This window comes from Bison bison, unplaced genomic scaffold (assembly GCF_000754665.1).
Source record: "Bison bison bison isolate TAMUID 2011002044 unplaced genomic scaffold, Bison_UMD1.0 scf7180017864155, whole genome shotgun sequence".
Lineage (NCBI taxonomy): Eukaryota > Metazoa > Chordata > Mammalia > Artiodactyla > Bovidae > Bison > Bison bison.
Window position 1 is genome coordinate 991521 of NW_011494727.1, and position 13762 is coordinate 1005282.

Here is a 13762-nt window from a genome sequence, read left to right on the forward strand (position 1 = left end):
TCCGTTCCCAGGATGTGGAAGTGGAGAAAACAAACAACTTTGCATTGGTGAATTTGAAAACAGCTGCCCCTACTGTCTGTGTAAGTGTTGATCCCTGGCACTTGGGAAATAGCCTTGTCATCCCTTCCATTTTATTCCCTGTGAGGAGTGAATTACAGTGGCTAAAGTCCTGAGGCCTCTAACCCGCCCACTGGTGGCCGTGGCTATCATGTTACACCAGCAGCTGTGTGCAGTGAGCCATGCCAGGCGTTTTTTTCTTTGACAGCTGCTTGTTCTGAGTAAAGCTGAGAAGGTCCTAGAAGAAGTGGACTGGCTGATCACCAAGCTTAAGGGACAAGCAAATCACAAAATCATACCAGGTAACATGGGTTGAGGGAGGGGTTCCAGGAATTGTGATCAAAGCAAAGCCAACTAAAACCTGAACTGGAAGAGACATAAAGGCAGAGCCCCTGAGCTCTGTCTGTTTGTTTGTGCTAGACTTCCAAAGTAATGAAAGTAGAAGATATAATTATTAATGTATTCTGCATCCAGACTTCCTAGTTAATGATGTTTAGTTGGTTTCTAAATCTCTTTGACTTGAACTAGAAAATAAGGTCAGTTGGGTTTGAATGTGCTAATTAACTTCATTTCCTTTCAGAAGAGGCCTCTTCTCAGGCAGCCCTAACAAACCATCCCATGGAGAAAACCACCATCATACAGTTGGGAACTCTGCTCACATTTTTCCACGAGCTGGTGCAGACAGCCCTGCCATCAGGCAGCTGTGTGGACACCTTGTTAAAGGACCTTGGCAAAATGTACACCACTCTTACAGCACTTGTCAAATATGTGAGTGTCGGAGAGTCAGTCACCACCATCATTCTGCCCCACCCAGCCAGGACACTGCCCCTGGTGCTGAACACCCCAGGGCAGAACCCACGTCTACATCTCTGCAAGTCACAGTTTGACCAGTAGATGGCAGGTGACTCCACAGGCCTGGAAATAACAGTTGAGGCATAATTCTAAATCTGTTTTTAGAGCTCCATATTTCTTTAGCATATGAGTATGTTGCTCATATGATTGAGTATAATGAATGTAAATGCCTCTTAATTGAGTATAATTGAGTATAAATGCCTTTTCAAACACCTTCTAAGACTCAGTCTAAACTTTAGCTATAGAATTTAATCTGATTCCAATTACACAAAAAGTTAGACAATTTCAGACCAGTCTGGACACCGAAAGGGTATTTGTCCTTTAACAAGTAGATGTTAAATGCCTCACAGGTCAGGTACACGAGTAGGGAATAAGTTTATTTTTTGAAAATACAAGGTATACTTGCCCTGAGTTTAAGTTAATGCTTCTTAGTATCCGTTAACAAGAAACTTTTTTTGTATTTGCAGTATTTTGATTCTCAGCAGACATTCAAGAGTGCTAGGAACTACGTAATTTAGTTCCGATTCTAGCAATGACCCACATTACTTAGGAAGGCACGGACAACCAAAGAAAGATGGTGGACCGCCTCACACCATGTACCCAAACAGCAGCGCTGCCATTTCTGAGAAGGTGCCGCTCTGGCTATAGTGTGTGGCTAACTAGCTTCTGTGGTAGAAATACGGAGAACCTCTATAATCTTTATTGGCTTTTTCTAAAAGAAAAACAGCAAAGTCATTGGCTTTCTAGATTCAGGGACTATCACCCTGAAGGATTTTTAAAGCAATAAATGGAACAAGTCAGAAACTTAAATCTTTCATTGCCTCCTGTCTGGGAAGCTTTGGAGCTTAGGGGAGGGAAAAAAGGAAGCCTGGAGTCTTAAGATTCTGCACGAATCTGGGTAGCTTATTTTCTTTTCCTCTCTCCAGCCAGAGCAATAGTCACACACCATGTGCTCACTGAGTCACTACCTGTAGTTTCATGGGACATCTGTGTAGGAATAGCATTCTAAATCTGGATTCCCAGGTGGCTCAGTGATAAAGAATCTGCCTGCCAATGCAGGAAACGTACGAGATGCAGGTTCAATCCCTGGGTTGGAAAGTATCCCCCAGGGTAGGTAATGGCAACCCACTCCAGTATTCTTGCCTGGGAAATCCCATGGATGGAGGAGCCTGGTGGGCGACAGTCCATAGGGTCACAGAGTTGGACATGACTGAGTATGCATGCATGTAAGATTCCAACGCTTTCCCCTAGAACTTTATGAAACCTTTGAGAGAAGTGGGTGTCCTGCCATTGCCTAATACTGAATCTTGGAATCTTTTGTTAGTATCTCCAGGTGTATCAGCCCTCCACAGGAATTCCGAAAAATATGGAAAAACTGGTGAGTTGAGAATGCCTTTCCTAGGAATGGGGAAAGCATCTTATTCCTACAGTTACTGAATTCTTTCTCCTTTGCTGCAGGTGAAGCTGTCTGGTTCACATCTGACCCCTCTATGCTATTCGTTTATTTCTTATGTACAGGTAAGTGATTGTCTGTATCACAGTGTATCTTCAAGTGAGAAAGGACTCCTTGTATTCCCAGGGGACTGATCACTAAGTTTGATTTAGAGAGAAAAAGTGTTTGGTATGCTTGTACTTGGAGCAGAGGAGAACATGCATCCTTAGGCTCAGTGACTTGGTCTATTTCTGGGTGATTCCAAACCCACTCCTTTGGGAATGTGAGTGAAGTAGTAGCAGGCATGGTGAGGCTAAATGAGGTAACTTGTGGAAAGTGCTTAACACAACACCAGGCAGGTGTTCTCTAAATATTTGCTGTTCCAATAAAATGAACATGACCTTAGAGCATCATTTCCCAAGCTGTCAGACATAAGGCCAAAAACAGAAAGGTTAAGATTCCGAGCTTCTGATATAGGGGGTGTGGGTTTGATCACTGGTTGGGGAACTAACATCCCACATGCTGTGTGGTACGGCCAGAAAAAGGGGCAAAGCTGAGGTTCGAACTGGGTTCTTTGACTCCATGACAGTGGTCTGCAGACTTTCTGCAAAGGGCCAGATGGTAAATGCTCTGGGTTTTGCAGGCCATAGAGTCACTGTCACAACTCAACTCTGCCGTTGTGGAATAAAAGCACCCATAGTCAGTATACAATGAAGGAGCTTGGCTGTGTTCAGTGAAACTTCTGAAAAACAAGCAGGAGCTGGATTTGGCCTCTTGGTTGTAGTTGGCCAGCCCCTGCTCTGGAAGCATACTTGACACTCACTGACTTGTAAAATGCTGGGAGGTTTGGGGTTTTGTGTTTGACCCATTCTCAAGCTTTTCTTCTGCTTATCACTAGGCACCTTCTAGACTATCTTTTTTTCTACATTACACAAAAACTGGTTTATGTATTCTTCCTTGGATATTTCTCCCCTTCTCAATCTGTGTTTGACTTAAAGCCTTATTTGACAAATCAGCTGATCCACAGGCACTTTTTGTCTTTGTGAGATGTGCTTAATGAGTCAAGAGCCCAAGGTTCCATTAACTCTCTCCAACTTTTATCTAGAAATCTGGATTGCATTTGCCACATCTTTCAAAGAGCTGCTTATTCTCTTTTAGCTCCTTTTTTCCCATAGCCTTGGATCTCAGTGAGAAGAAAGCAGTGAAAGCCATTGCTCCAAAACCCGTAGCTTAGCATCCTGCTCAGGACCGTGTACCTTTAAAAGATACTTCTCTTCCCACTACAGTTTTAGTCCTGCCTGAATCAGCAGAAACAGGCCGTAGCTGGGATTGATTTAGGGAGTTTCAACAAGGTCCCATCTGGGGTACAACTTTTAGGAAGATGGCTCACTTCCCATTTGGTCACATGAGTTCTACTACCTGTGCTGCTTCTTTGCCCCTCCCCTACAAAGTATTCACCCTCTACCCTGCCTTCCAGGGCCAAAAATAAGTTTCTTCACACCAGCATCTCTGGGATCCCTACATTTTCTTATTTTCCAGAACATGCCATGTGAACCAAGCCTCCTCTCTCTCACATGGCTGTAGTAGTGTGATTTCTCTCTGTTTGCAGGCCTCTGTTTTTAACTGTTAGTTGTCCCATGGGCCGTGGTCTGTCATTCCTAGAGGGCACAGAACTCCCCTTCAAGTAAAAGGTTCCTGTTTGTGTGCCTCACACTTGGGTGGTCTCTGCCTCACGTGTCCCTTCTCTCCTGCCTTATCAGAATCCTGTACTTCCTGGTCCCCTTCTTGATTGTTCCTTTCTCCAGGAGCCCTTTATTTTGATTATCTGCAACATAGGGAAACAAAGTGTTTCTATGACCTTTAAACCGTCCTGGAGCCTGTAACCACTTGTCATGTGAGACACATGGCTCTGAGAACAACCTCTCCAGCTTCCTATCTTTTCTCTAGCCCTTTTAGCGAATATCCCAGTAGTGAACACCTAGTCCTACTCCCCCCTTGACAGTTCTTTGTAGCTCACGAGTCCCTTGGCTGCCCTAGTGTTAATAACGGTGGGTCCTAACCTCACTTCCCTGTGATAGACCCATCCAAGAGCAAGACTGTAAATCTCCCAACAACAAAAAGCGGGAAAATATCTGAGGATTATGAAGTGTCCCAGAATGTTTCCCATTGCCCAGCATCTGCTTCAGGAGAATCTCTTCACCCAGACTTGGCCCCCTAAGAGTTCTCCCGTTATCGCTATAATCATCGTATTAGAAAATTACCACTAGCCTGGTAGCTCTACAGAAAAACCTTCAGGAATGAGAGAACTTGTTTCCTTTTCTTTAGAACAAGCACAGTAGGAGCCTAAAATGTACCGGAGAAAAGGAGAAAACCGCTGCCGGCCCCACAGCCATTGTAAGTTGCTGACAGTGACCAAGACGTGGCCACTGGGAATTCCCTGGTGGTCCAGTGGTTGGGACTCTGCGCTTCCACTGCAGGGGGGCACCAGTTTGATCCCTGGTCAAGGAACTAGGATCCTGCATGCCGTGCAGTACAACAAAAAAAAAAAGGTTGCTAATGAACCTTGAAAATACGTTAAGTAAAAGAAGCCAATCGGACAAAGACTAGGTGTTATATGAATCCATTTATATAAAATGCCCAGAAAAGGCAAATCTAAAAAGATTAGTGGTTGCCTAGAACTGGGGAGCAGGAGTGGTTAGGGGGATGTTAGAGAAACTGGGAAGGTGCCTGCTAAAATGGGTATAGGATTTCTTGTGCAGGTGGGTTGTGTGAAAATGCTGTAAAATTATGGTGATGGTTATACAACTCTGTGAATGCACAAAGAAACACACACAAAAAAGCATGCAATATAATGGGTAAATGGTTGGTATGTGAATTACATCTCAGTAAAGCTGGGGAAAATGTGCTTATTTGTGTATGGCTGCTTCTCAACTCATGGACTTTGTTCAAATGGAACATCTTTTTCCTCTGTATATGCTCTCAGGAAGTACCAGGAAATCTTGAACTCTTCAAAAATAGAAATAGCTTAGGATAACCACTGGGAAGGAGCTGATTTTAGGAAAAGTTAGTGAGTGCAAAAGGTGCCCCTTAAAGGATGTGAAAGATTGGTGCCTGAAAGTGGATTCTCCAGGGTACTGCTGGCAAAGTAAGAATTGAGTCCTCTCTCAAGGGGAACATTTAGCAGTAACTGTTCACATGCACCAGTCTTTAATGCAGCAATTCTACTTGTAGAATCTCTCTATTGTCAAGGCCTGTGTATATTCAGTCCTAGTAATGTTGTAAGTAAAAGTGAAATACTGGGAAAACTAAGATGCCCACAATAGAGGGCTGGCTTTTACAGTATATTTATACTGTAGAACAAACTATGCAGACATGAAAAAATACAAAGCTAAATGTTCAGATATAGAATTCTAAGATAATGTTAAAGAAAAAAAAGATGCAAAGTGTCTTCATTTGTAGTTTAAAAAATATAAAAACATGTCTATATGCATAAGAAACATATGGAAGGATCTACAAGCTACAATTCAAGTTGAGGGGAGAGAGAATCGCAGCTATGAAAACGCATCTGTAGACTAGAGCGGAAACAGAGCCAGTGCAGAGGGGCTCATCATCACAAGAATCCCAAGTCAGAGAGGCAGCCAGACACCCACACCACGGCCCTTCCCTCAGCCAGCCTCTAGAAAACACAGGTTTAGGAATTACAAGTAGAAAGGATTAATTGCCATCTCCATTAGCATTTAGGTCCTTTGATGAAACTGAACTGTCAAAAAAAATCTTAATGACTGGTGTATAAGTAAAACTGCATTTCATTGGAAGTTAGACTATCTTTCCCTCAAAGCCACGAGCAGTTCTGCTACAGGCAGTTTCAGAGCACTTTACCACCCCTGAACCCCAAATTTAGGTCTTCTCTTCTTTGCCCTGTAGGCCAGAGCTCTTCGGGAAACCAAGCCAATTCCTAATCTCATCTTTGCCATTGAACAGTATGAAAAATTTCTCATCCACCTTTCTAAGAGGTCAAAGGTAAGCTATTCTGTAATTTTTCTACTGATTTCCACTTAGCCTGTGAGGGGACCTGGCAAACTGAAGCAACACAACTGCACTGGGGGGAGGCGACTGCGTTTCTTTTGTTTCTTTGCTATTTCTGATCTGATGGCCTGAAGCCAAACACTGACACAGGGGACCTGATGTGAAGTCTAGTGGGTGTGTACTTGCTTTTCTAGGAACTGAAGGGTTTATCCGGGATGGCTTAGGCAGTCCTGGGCAGGTTTTATTGGTAGCAAACTGCCTGTGTTTACAATCCTGTCCCAGGTGAACCTGATGAAGCATATAAAGCTCAGCACCTCACGAGACTTCAAGATCAAGGGAAACATCCTGGACGTGGTTCTTCGGCAGGAGGAGGATGAAAATGAAGAGGTCAGTGCCTGCTCGGACTAGAGTGCAGGAGGCTTCAGCTGCCCTCCTGGCTGGCTGTCAGTAGCCTGTCAGGGAGCAGCCACAGAGAAAGAGCCAAAAGGTGGTCAAAGACGAAACTAAGCATTCTCAAGAGAAAGGTTGTAAACGGTGAACCATCCCCGAAGTTTCCCAGGCTTGTATACCTTTAGGGTGGACATTTCCAGAAAGGGAATGTTGAAAACAAGGTCTTACTGTGGGTCTTCTCCCCATAACCTTTTAAACCATTGGAAAATTATGAGCCTAAGCACTCTGGCTCAGAAACCAGTTTTTCCCTCTTCTACCATGCTGTCATTCAAAGTAGGGCCACTACTCTGAATGAGGGTCAGCACATTTCTTAGCCTCCTTTCCCCTCTGCTGAGACTAAAGGGAGAGGAACAGCATGCTATGAGCCCTACAGCATCTCTGAAGCAGAACCCAGTGTTTCCTTACCTCTGGTGCCCAGAATTTCTATCACCTTACATATATCCAAGATAAACTGGAAGTTTACATCAACCACCCTGGATTTCTAGCTTCTCAAAAAATTCTGAATCTACATTCTTCCATTTACCACTCTAAGCCATAATACACCTGGCCCTGTCCACTGCCTCTGCCTCCCTGGCATTTGAGTTCAGGGGAGTTCTGCAGCATCTTGATGCCCCTTCTCTGTCACCGTGTTCCCTGCGTCATTACAGAAGTCCAAAGGGAAGGAGTCAGCACCACCTTGCTCTACTGCAGAGCTTGCCCCCATCTCCAACAGTTACCTCCCGTGAGTGGGACGGGGGAGAAAGCATGACCAACACAGGCTTTGATGAGAAGATAAAGGATTTCTGTTTTTATTTCCACTGCCTCTGAACAGGCTTCTCACGTTACAGCGTTACTTCTCTCCCCTTCTAGGGCACTGCATCAGAGCATGAGGGGCAGAACAAAGAACCAGCCAAGAAGAAAAGGAAAAAGGAAATGAAATGCCTGAGTTAATGTGAACTTTGGGGCTTCTGCTTTCTTTTTACCCAACAAGCAACAATGCCCCCTTGTCCTGCTGCCTGCACCACATTGGCATCTTGGTTCTGAACTCAATTGCACCTTCAGTTTAGAGGCAATCATTCTTGGCAGGCCCTGCTACTGAAAAATGGCTGGCCTCAGGCCAGCCCTTTTGCAAAAAGCAGAGCTGAAAGCCTGAGTTTTAGGAGCCTGCACTGCCCCAATGAAGCTCCATGGGAGCAAATACAGAGCCTCCAGGCAGGGCTATAGTCCAGGCTGGCTTCATTTCTCCAGGGAGCCTTTGGTGAGTTCAATTATCTGGTAAATATCCAGCGCTTCACCTGAAAAATAGTGCAATTCGTTAGGATGCCCCCTCACGAAGCAGTCAGAAGTGAGAAACGCTTAATGTTAAGGTCAAAAAGGATTGCCAAGAATGGCAGGGTCATATTTGGGGAGGATCTGTTTTCTTTATTTATAAAATGTTTGTCTTAGATACATTTTAAATAGACTTTAAGCTTTCTAATTTGTTTGGCATTCAGAGCATAATTTTGTCACCTAAGAACCCACTGTGACTTTAAAATAAATCTCGTTTAAATCTTTTGTGTGTGTGTGTGTGTGTGGTTAAAGAAGAAAGAAACCGGAGTCAAACACTTCATTTACTAGGAACATCTTTCTAGAAACACATGCCTTTGTGATCTGAACATTATGCTCACTTTGGACTCAGGGCCCGTTATAAACCGAACCAGCCCAGTACATAGCCCAAGATAGGGGTTACCCTCCAGTGCCCCAAGCCTCTGTTGTCTGAGACCACTTTCTAGTCCACCTCCCGTCCCGTGTGTAATAAGGAAGGAAGGTGTTGTGCTCACCCTGGGGAATCCCGTATCGCCTTTCCATCCCAGTTGGGTTAGAAGGGGTTTTACAGTCCATGGTCACTTCCTTCCTGAGGCACTGGTCAATATCGATTGTGCTGAAAAACGCCACTGACTGGGGCAGGTCATTCAGACCCAGCTTGTGGGCAAACATGCACCTGAAAGAGACCCGATCCCCTGCAGCAGTCGCGCCCCCGCTATGAACAAGACCCATCTCCCAGGAGGTGGCCTGCAGGGCCTGCCCAGCCGGCTCTGTGCAAGCGAAGAAAGCTGATGGGCCAGCACCTCCCGCTGAGACACTCGCGTACAACTGTGGACTCAAAACACACCTTTTTTCCCACTTTGGTCAGAAGACGAGGGCAGCAGTATTGATCATTGTAAACATTCATTATATACCCATTAATCAGGACAGGCCATGGTTCCCAAACTGGTTCTTAGTGGCAGATCAACATGGAACTGTAACATCAGTTAATACAATCATATAAACTAGGGATTTTACTACAAGGAAATTAACTCAATATGTATACTTGAGCTTCCCTGTTAACGATGTTTTCTGTTTACTAACAGAATAGCAAACTTTTGGCACTTAAGAATAAATGTTTACAAATGAAAAAGTATCTCAATTTTCTGAGATACTTTGAGAAAAGCCTGTCATCTGATTTTCAAAACAAAGCTGTATTCCAAGGGGAGCACAGTTTGAGAATTCCTCTCCCACCTCCTGACCACCCCAGTGATCTAGTCTGGCGATACAACACTTTCAGTCTCCAAAAATCTTTTCTAAATATTGAGCCAGTCTTTTTAAGACTTCGTAGTTTTTAAAAATCAGAGATAAAAGTGGAAACACTTATTCCTGGGGGCATGAAAATTCAGATTGTGCTCAGTGTGGTCCAAGCCCCATGTAGCTGGCAGACGCTCAGGCCGGAGGAGCCGTGGGCCCTGCCTACCTGGTCAGGAGGTTGGTGATTTGCAGGGCGAGGGCCGCGCGGTATCGGTCCTCCTCCCGCACCAGGTAGCGAACCTCATCGTGGATGCTGATGCAGAAGCGCCCGTCAATGGCAAACTCCTCGAACAGCCACTTCATGGCCACAAGCATGAGGTGCAGGTAGTCCACCGCGGAGCTCTGCACCACCCAGTTCACTCGGCTGGTCATAAACTGGGGAGGGAAGGCACAGGTGAGGAGGGCCAGACCACAAGCAGCTCCCTCCTGAGCAGGAGGCGGCACAGGAGCCCTGCCCTCCGAGGCCCCTGTTGCCCCGTTCCGAGGGTGGCGATACCTCCCCGCGGACAGCACAGGGTTCCAGGGCCCGGCTGATGCGGCAGCCCAACACCGGGGGACGTGGTATGTCAGATGTGGCAATGCTCTCCAGCTTGTTGAACATTTCTGACTCTGTGCCCCCCATCCAGGCTCGCTGAGCAACCACCTCCCACTTCTTCCATCGCGATCTGGGGAACAAAGAGGGCAAGCTTTGTGTTTCACCATATCAGGGCAAAAGCACGCCAGCTCTCCCCGGGCAAGCCCAAACCCTCCCACTGACATGAACACACAGAAGGGTCTCACTTCTTTGAAGCTTCTCTCTGGATCTTGCGCAGATCCTTCAGGGAAACCCAGCCGTCCTCGGTCCTCTCCACAGGGAGGTCCAACTCCTTCACCAGCCACTCGCCCTCATCTGACAACCGGTACCTGGGGGGCAGCGTCACCACCGTCATTTCCACGGGAATGCCTATTCTGTGCCAAACCCTGGGCTAGGCGTGTTCAACTCCACTCCATTTCCACAACCGCCCTGGGGTCAAAAGGCTCAGAGATGCTAAGTGACTCTGAGATCACACAGCAGGCAGAAACAGAGCCTAGACAGGATCCCAGGATTCTGTGGGCTTCCTGAAGGTAGCCCGATAAAGGATAGGGGACCATTACTGTCCTAAACCTTCAACCCTGCACTGCCCAGTGACCAACAGGTGTCATGTCAGTCCAGCAGGCAGCAAAGGCTACCACCCTGCATTTTGGGGTGAGGGTGGGAAGAGCATTTAGAAAGGCAGAAGACAGGACATACAGCCAGCCTGGCTCCCCCTTCTCGGTCCCTGCTGCCCTAGACTCACAGCTTCACTGCGGCTTCAGACGACACCAGGCTAGTCCCCTGCTGGCCAGTCATGTCACTCACCTGCTCACAGGTACAACAGGCTTTCCCCACCACCCCTCAGTCCACACCATGACGCTTTCAAAGGTCTCCACGACTAAGACCCAGCCATGTCTGTTGTCACTGCCTTGCTTCCGCCAGTACACGCTACCCTAGAGCATCCTCCCGACCCCGTCTCCCCTCTCACCTCCCTGGACAACACTCTGCTCCCCCTCTCACTTGCTCTCATGCCCTGTGAGCATGTGGGTTTGCAACCCCCACATTACTGTTTATTCTGCAGGAGCAGAGCACGCACCCTGCAACCACTCAGTGATAACTCACGGCTATGAGGAAAACGGACTGTGAAGCGAGCAAACATCACAACCGAAGGACAACCCACCTAGAGCTAGGTCAGAGGCCGTATGAGGGCTCAGGCAACGGGAAGGTCAAAAAGACAGGCGCAGCAAAGACAATAAAGCAAGCCTGAGGCCCAGGGGTAGGGAAGGGGGGACACTCACCGGCGGAGGCCCTTGGTGACCGCATACATCTGCTGGGCCTTCTCAGCTGCCTCCTGCCGCGTGAGTCGGTGGTTGAACTGCATGAGCAGGCGCTCGGCGAAGGGCTGCCCGGCCCCATAGATGCGGCCGTAGTTGATGATCTTGGCGTGCTCACGGCTGATGCCCACGGTGGCTGCTGTCTTGCTGTGCAGATCAGTGCCCCTGCTCTTCCTGCCCTGCAGGGTCATCCAGCCGAAGGCTGTGCAGCCTGGGGGGCAGGGCGACAGTGAGAGAGGCGGCTCCGCCGGCCAGGCATCAGGCCGCCTCCACTCTGCTCCAGCCCTGGCTCCCGCTCACCATGCATGCCGGCAAAGTGGGCATCTCCCAGCACAGCTGCGATCCACAGCTCCTGGGAGTCCACGTCGGCACCCACGAGGACGTAGCCAGGCGGGGCCTGCACCATGGCCTTCAACTCACTGCCTACGCGGTCAGGCTGTGGGAAGAGGGAGGTCATACCCCACGTAGGTACCCGGTGAGACTCCTCTTGCTCACCCCGGGGCCTGACTAGACTGAGATGTGGTGGCCCTTCCCAAAGGCATGGTTTTAGGGAATGCAGCCAGCTCTGCTAGTTCCAGGTAAAGATCCCCTGCCCCATGCCTGGCTCACACTCAGCCCCATGCAGACTCCACAAAAGTTGTGCCACGCATGCCTGGCCAGGAGCTGGTGCCCAGAACTTATCTGCCCAACAAATGGAGGGGCTGTGATGCCAGATTTGGACTTGAGTCCCGCCAGACTCAGATCTTAGTACAGGCTCATTGCAACCCCAGCTTCTCGAGACAGGAGAGGAAGGCCAGGGAGACCAGACGTACAAAGAACACGTACCCGGGCATTGCTGGCAGTGAGCCATGTGGGCTCCACAGCCCGTCGAGTGATGGTGCCAGCCGTCACCACCTGGGGCAGGATGGCCCCGTAGCGGCCTTCCTCATCGTAGTTGGCATGCCTGTGGGGGTGTCGGGGGGAAGGACCTGAATCCCCACAGCTGGCTTTGGTCTTAGGACCCGCCTCACTCAGCTTTCCTGTTCCCACAACCCCAATAGGACATACCTGGTCACGGCCCGGGGCAGCGCAGACCGGGGCAGCCACACCACCATCTGGGAGCTGTGGGGACACGCTGCTGAGCACAGCCATGGGGGCAGGAGCCACCCCCTCACGACACGGCTCTCAACTACCTTGCTCTGCTGCGTGCCCTCTGTGCCCGGCCGGTTCAACCCTCTCCATTGACCTGACTCGGGCTGGGCCCTGCCATCTACCACCCAGAAGCACAAGCCCTCAAGGAGATGGCCAGGCAGCTGAGGCCACTTCTGCCCGCATCCTGGGGTGACCGTGAGGCACCCCGCTGCAGCCCTGCCACCACTGCCTCCTCCACGCTCAGGGCAGACGTCACCAGCCCTTGCCAGACTCTTCTCACAGGAGCGTGCTGCTGGCAGCCACCTCCGCCATGGAACTAGACTTTGATACATCTGCCATTCCCGGCCTAGGACCCAGCCCCCAACACAGCTTACAGGCCACTAGCCCTTCACAGAAGGGGCCTCACAGGGCTGGGAGGGGCCTTCAGGGACCTACAGTACCAGTCTTCTTACATAACAAGGAAACTAAAGCTGGAGAGGGAAAGAGCCTGGTCCGTGGGTGCACGGCAACAGGACCACAGAGAGCCTGGCCTCCAGACCGGGCAAGCCCTGTGCTGTAGTACAGGCTGTCAGGGCCCCGGGGTTGGGGGGTAGGGAGCGGGGAGGGGAAGGGATCCCAGGAGAGTGGTGACCTGGTCAGAGGCACACACAGCAGCAAGTCTCTGCCCTCCCCAACGGCCCACCTGATACGCTTATGGGCGTTCCTCCAAAATGAGATCATCTTATTGATTTCCAAGGCCCGGGGCCCGCTGGCGCCTCCTGGGCCAGCCTGCAGGCTGCCGTCCTCCATCTTGGGCAGGAAGTCTTTGGCGAAGGGGCTGCCCACATTGCAGCTGTTGCCATCCTGCGGAGAGCAGAGGAAGCGGGGCCTGGAGGTGTGCTGCGATCCCCAGTGCCCAAGGCACTGCCCAACACTGAGCCCAGACTGCCCCACCAGCAGAGCAGTCTGGGGCAAATCCCTGATTGCAACATACACACACACATGGGCGCAAACACACACACATTCACACACAGGCACACACCCAGCTCCCCTCCCAGTAACAGCCATCAGTCACCAGATGTGGTACTAGGCCCCTGACATGCTCTATGTCATTTTTCTCTTTTTTCTCGCCCAGATCAGATCAGATCAGATCAATTGCTCAGTCGTGTCCAACTCTTTGCGACCCCATGAATCGCAGCATGCCAGGTGTCCCTGTCCATCACCAACCTCTGGAGTTCACTCAGACTCACGTCCCTCGAATCAGTCATGCCATCCAGCCATCTCATCCTCTGTCGTCCCCTTCTCCTCCTGCCCCCAATCCCTCCCAGCATCAGAGTCTTTTCCAATGAGTCAACTCTTCGCATGAGG

General features: G+C 49.2%; 2 protein-coding genes across 4 annotated transcripts in view; one reads left to right on the plus strand and one right to left on the minus strand.

Annotated features, from left to right (window-relative positions):
- Positions 1–7768, plus strand: part of FANCI (Fanconi anemia, complementation group I) — a 64213-nt gene extending 56445 nt beyond the window's left edge. The window contains exons 30-38 of one of the 3 annotated variants that reach the window (XM_010841026.1): positions 12–80; positions 266–359; positions 638–825; positions 2234–2287; positions 2368–2427; positions 4667–4735; positions 6266–6361; positions 6650–6754; positions 7667–7768. In XM_010841026.1, coding sequence (XP_010839328.1) covers positions 12–80; positions 266–359; positions 638–825; positions 2234–2287; positions 2368–2427; positions 4667–4735; positions 6266–6361; positions 6650–6754; positions 7667–7747 — 816 coding nt within the window. In that variant the 3' untranslated portion in view covers positions 7748–7768. Of the gene's footprint in view, positions 1–11; positions 81–265; positions 360–637; positions 826–2233; positions 2288–2367; positions 2428–4666; positions 4755–6265; positions 6362–6649; positions 6755–7666 lie in introns of those variants that run through there. The other 2 variants (XM_010841024.1, XM_010841025.1) reach the window with 2 other exon arrangements.
- POLG (polymerase (DNA directed), gamma) overlaps positions 7577–13762 on the minus strand; it is an 18241-nt gene continuing 12055 nt past the window's right edge. Inside the window, 10 exon segments of the mRNA XM_010841133.1 lie at positions 7577–8091; positions 8617–8777; positions 9564–9772; positions 9894–10062; positions 10178–10300; positions 11249–11495; positions 11585–11720; positions 12110–12227; positions 12332–12385; positions 13098–13258. Coding sequence (XP_010839435.1) covers positions 8015–8091; positions 8617–8777; positions 9564–9772; positions 9894–10062; positions 10178–10300; positions 11249–11495; positions 11585–11720; positions 12110–12227; positions 12332–12385; positions 13098–13258 — 1455 coding nt within the window. The 3' untranslated portion in view covers positions 7577–8014.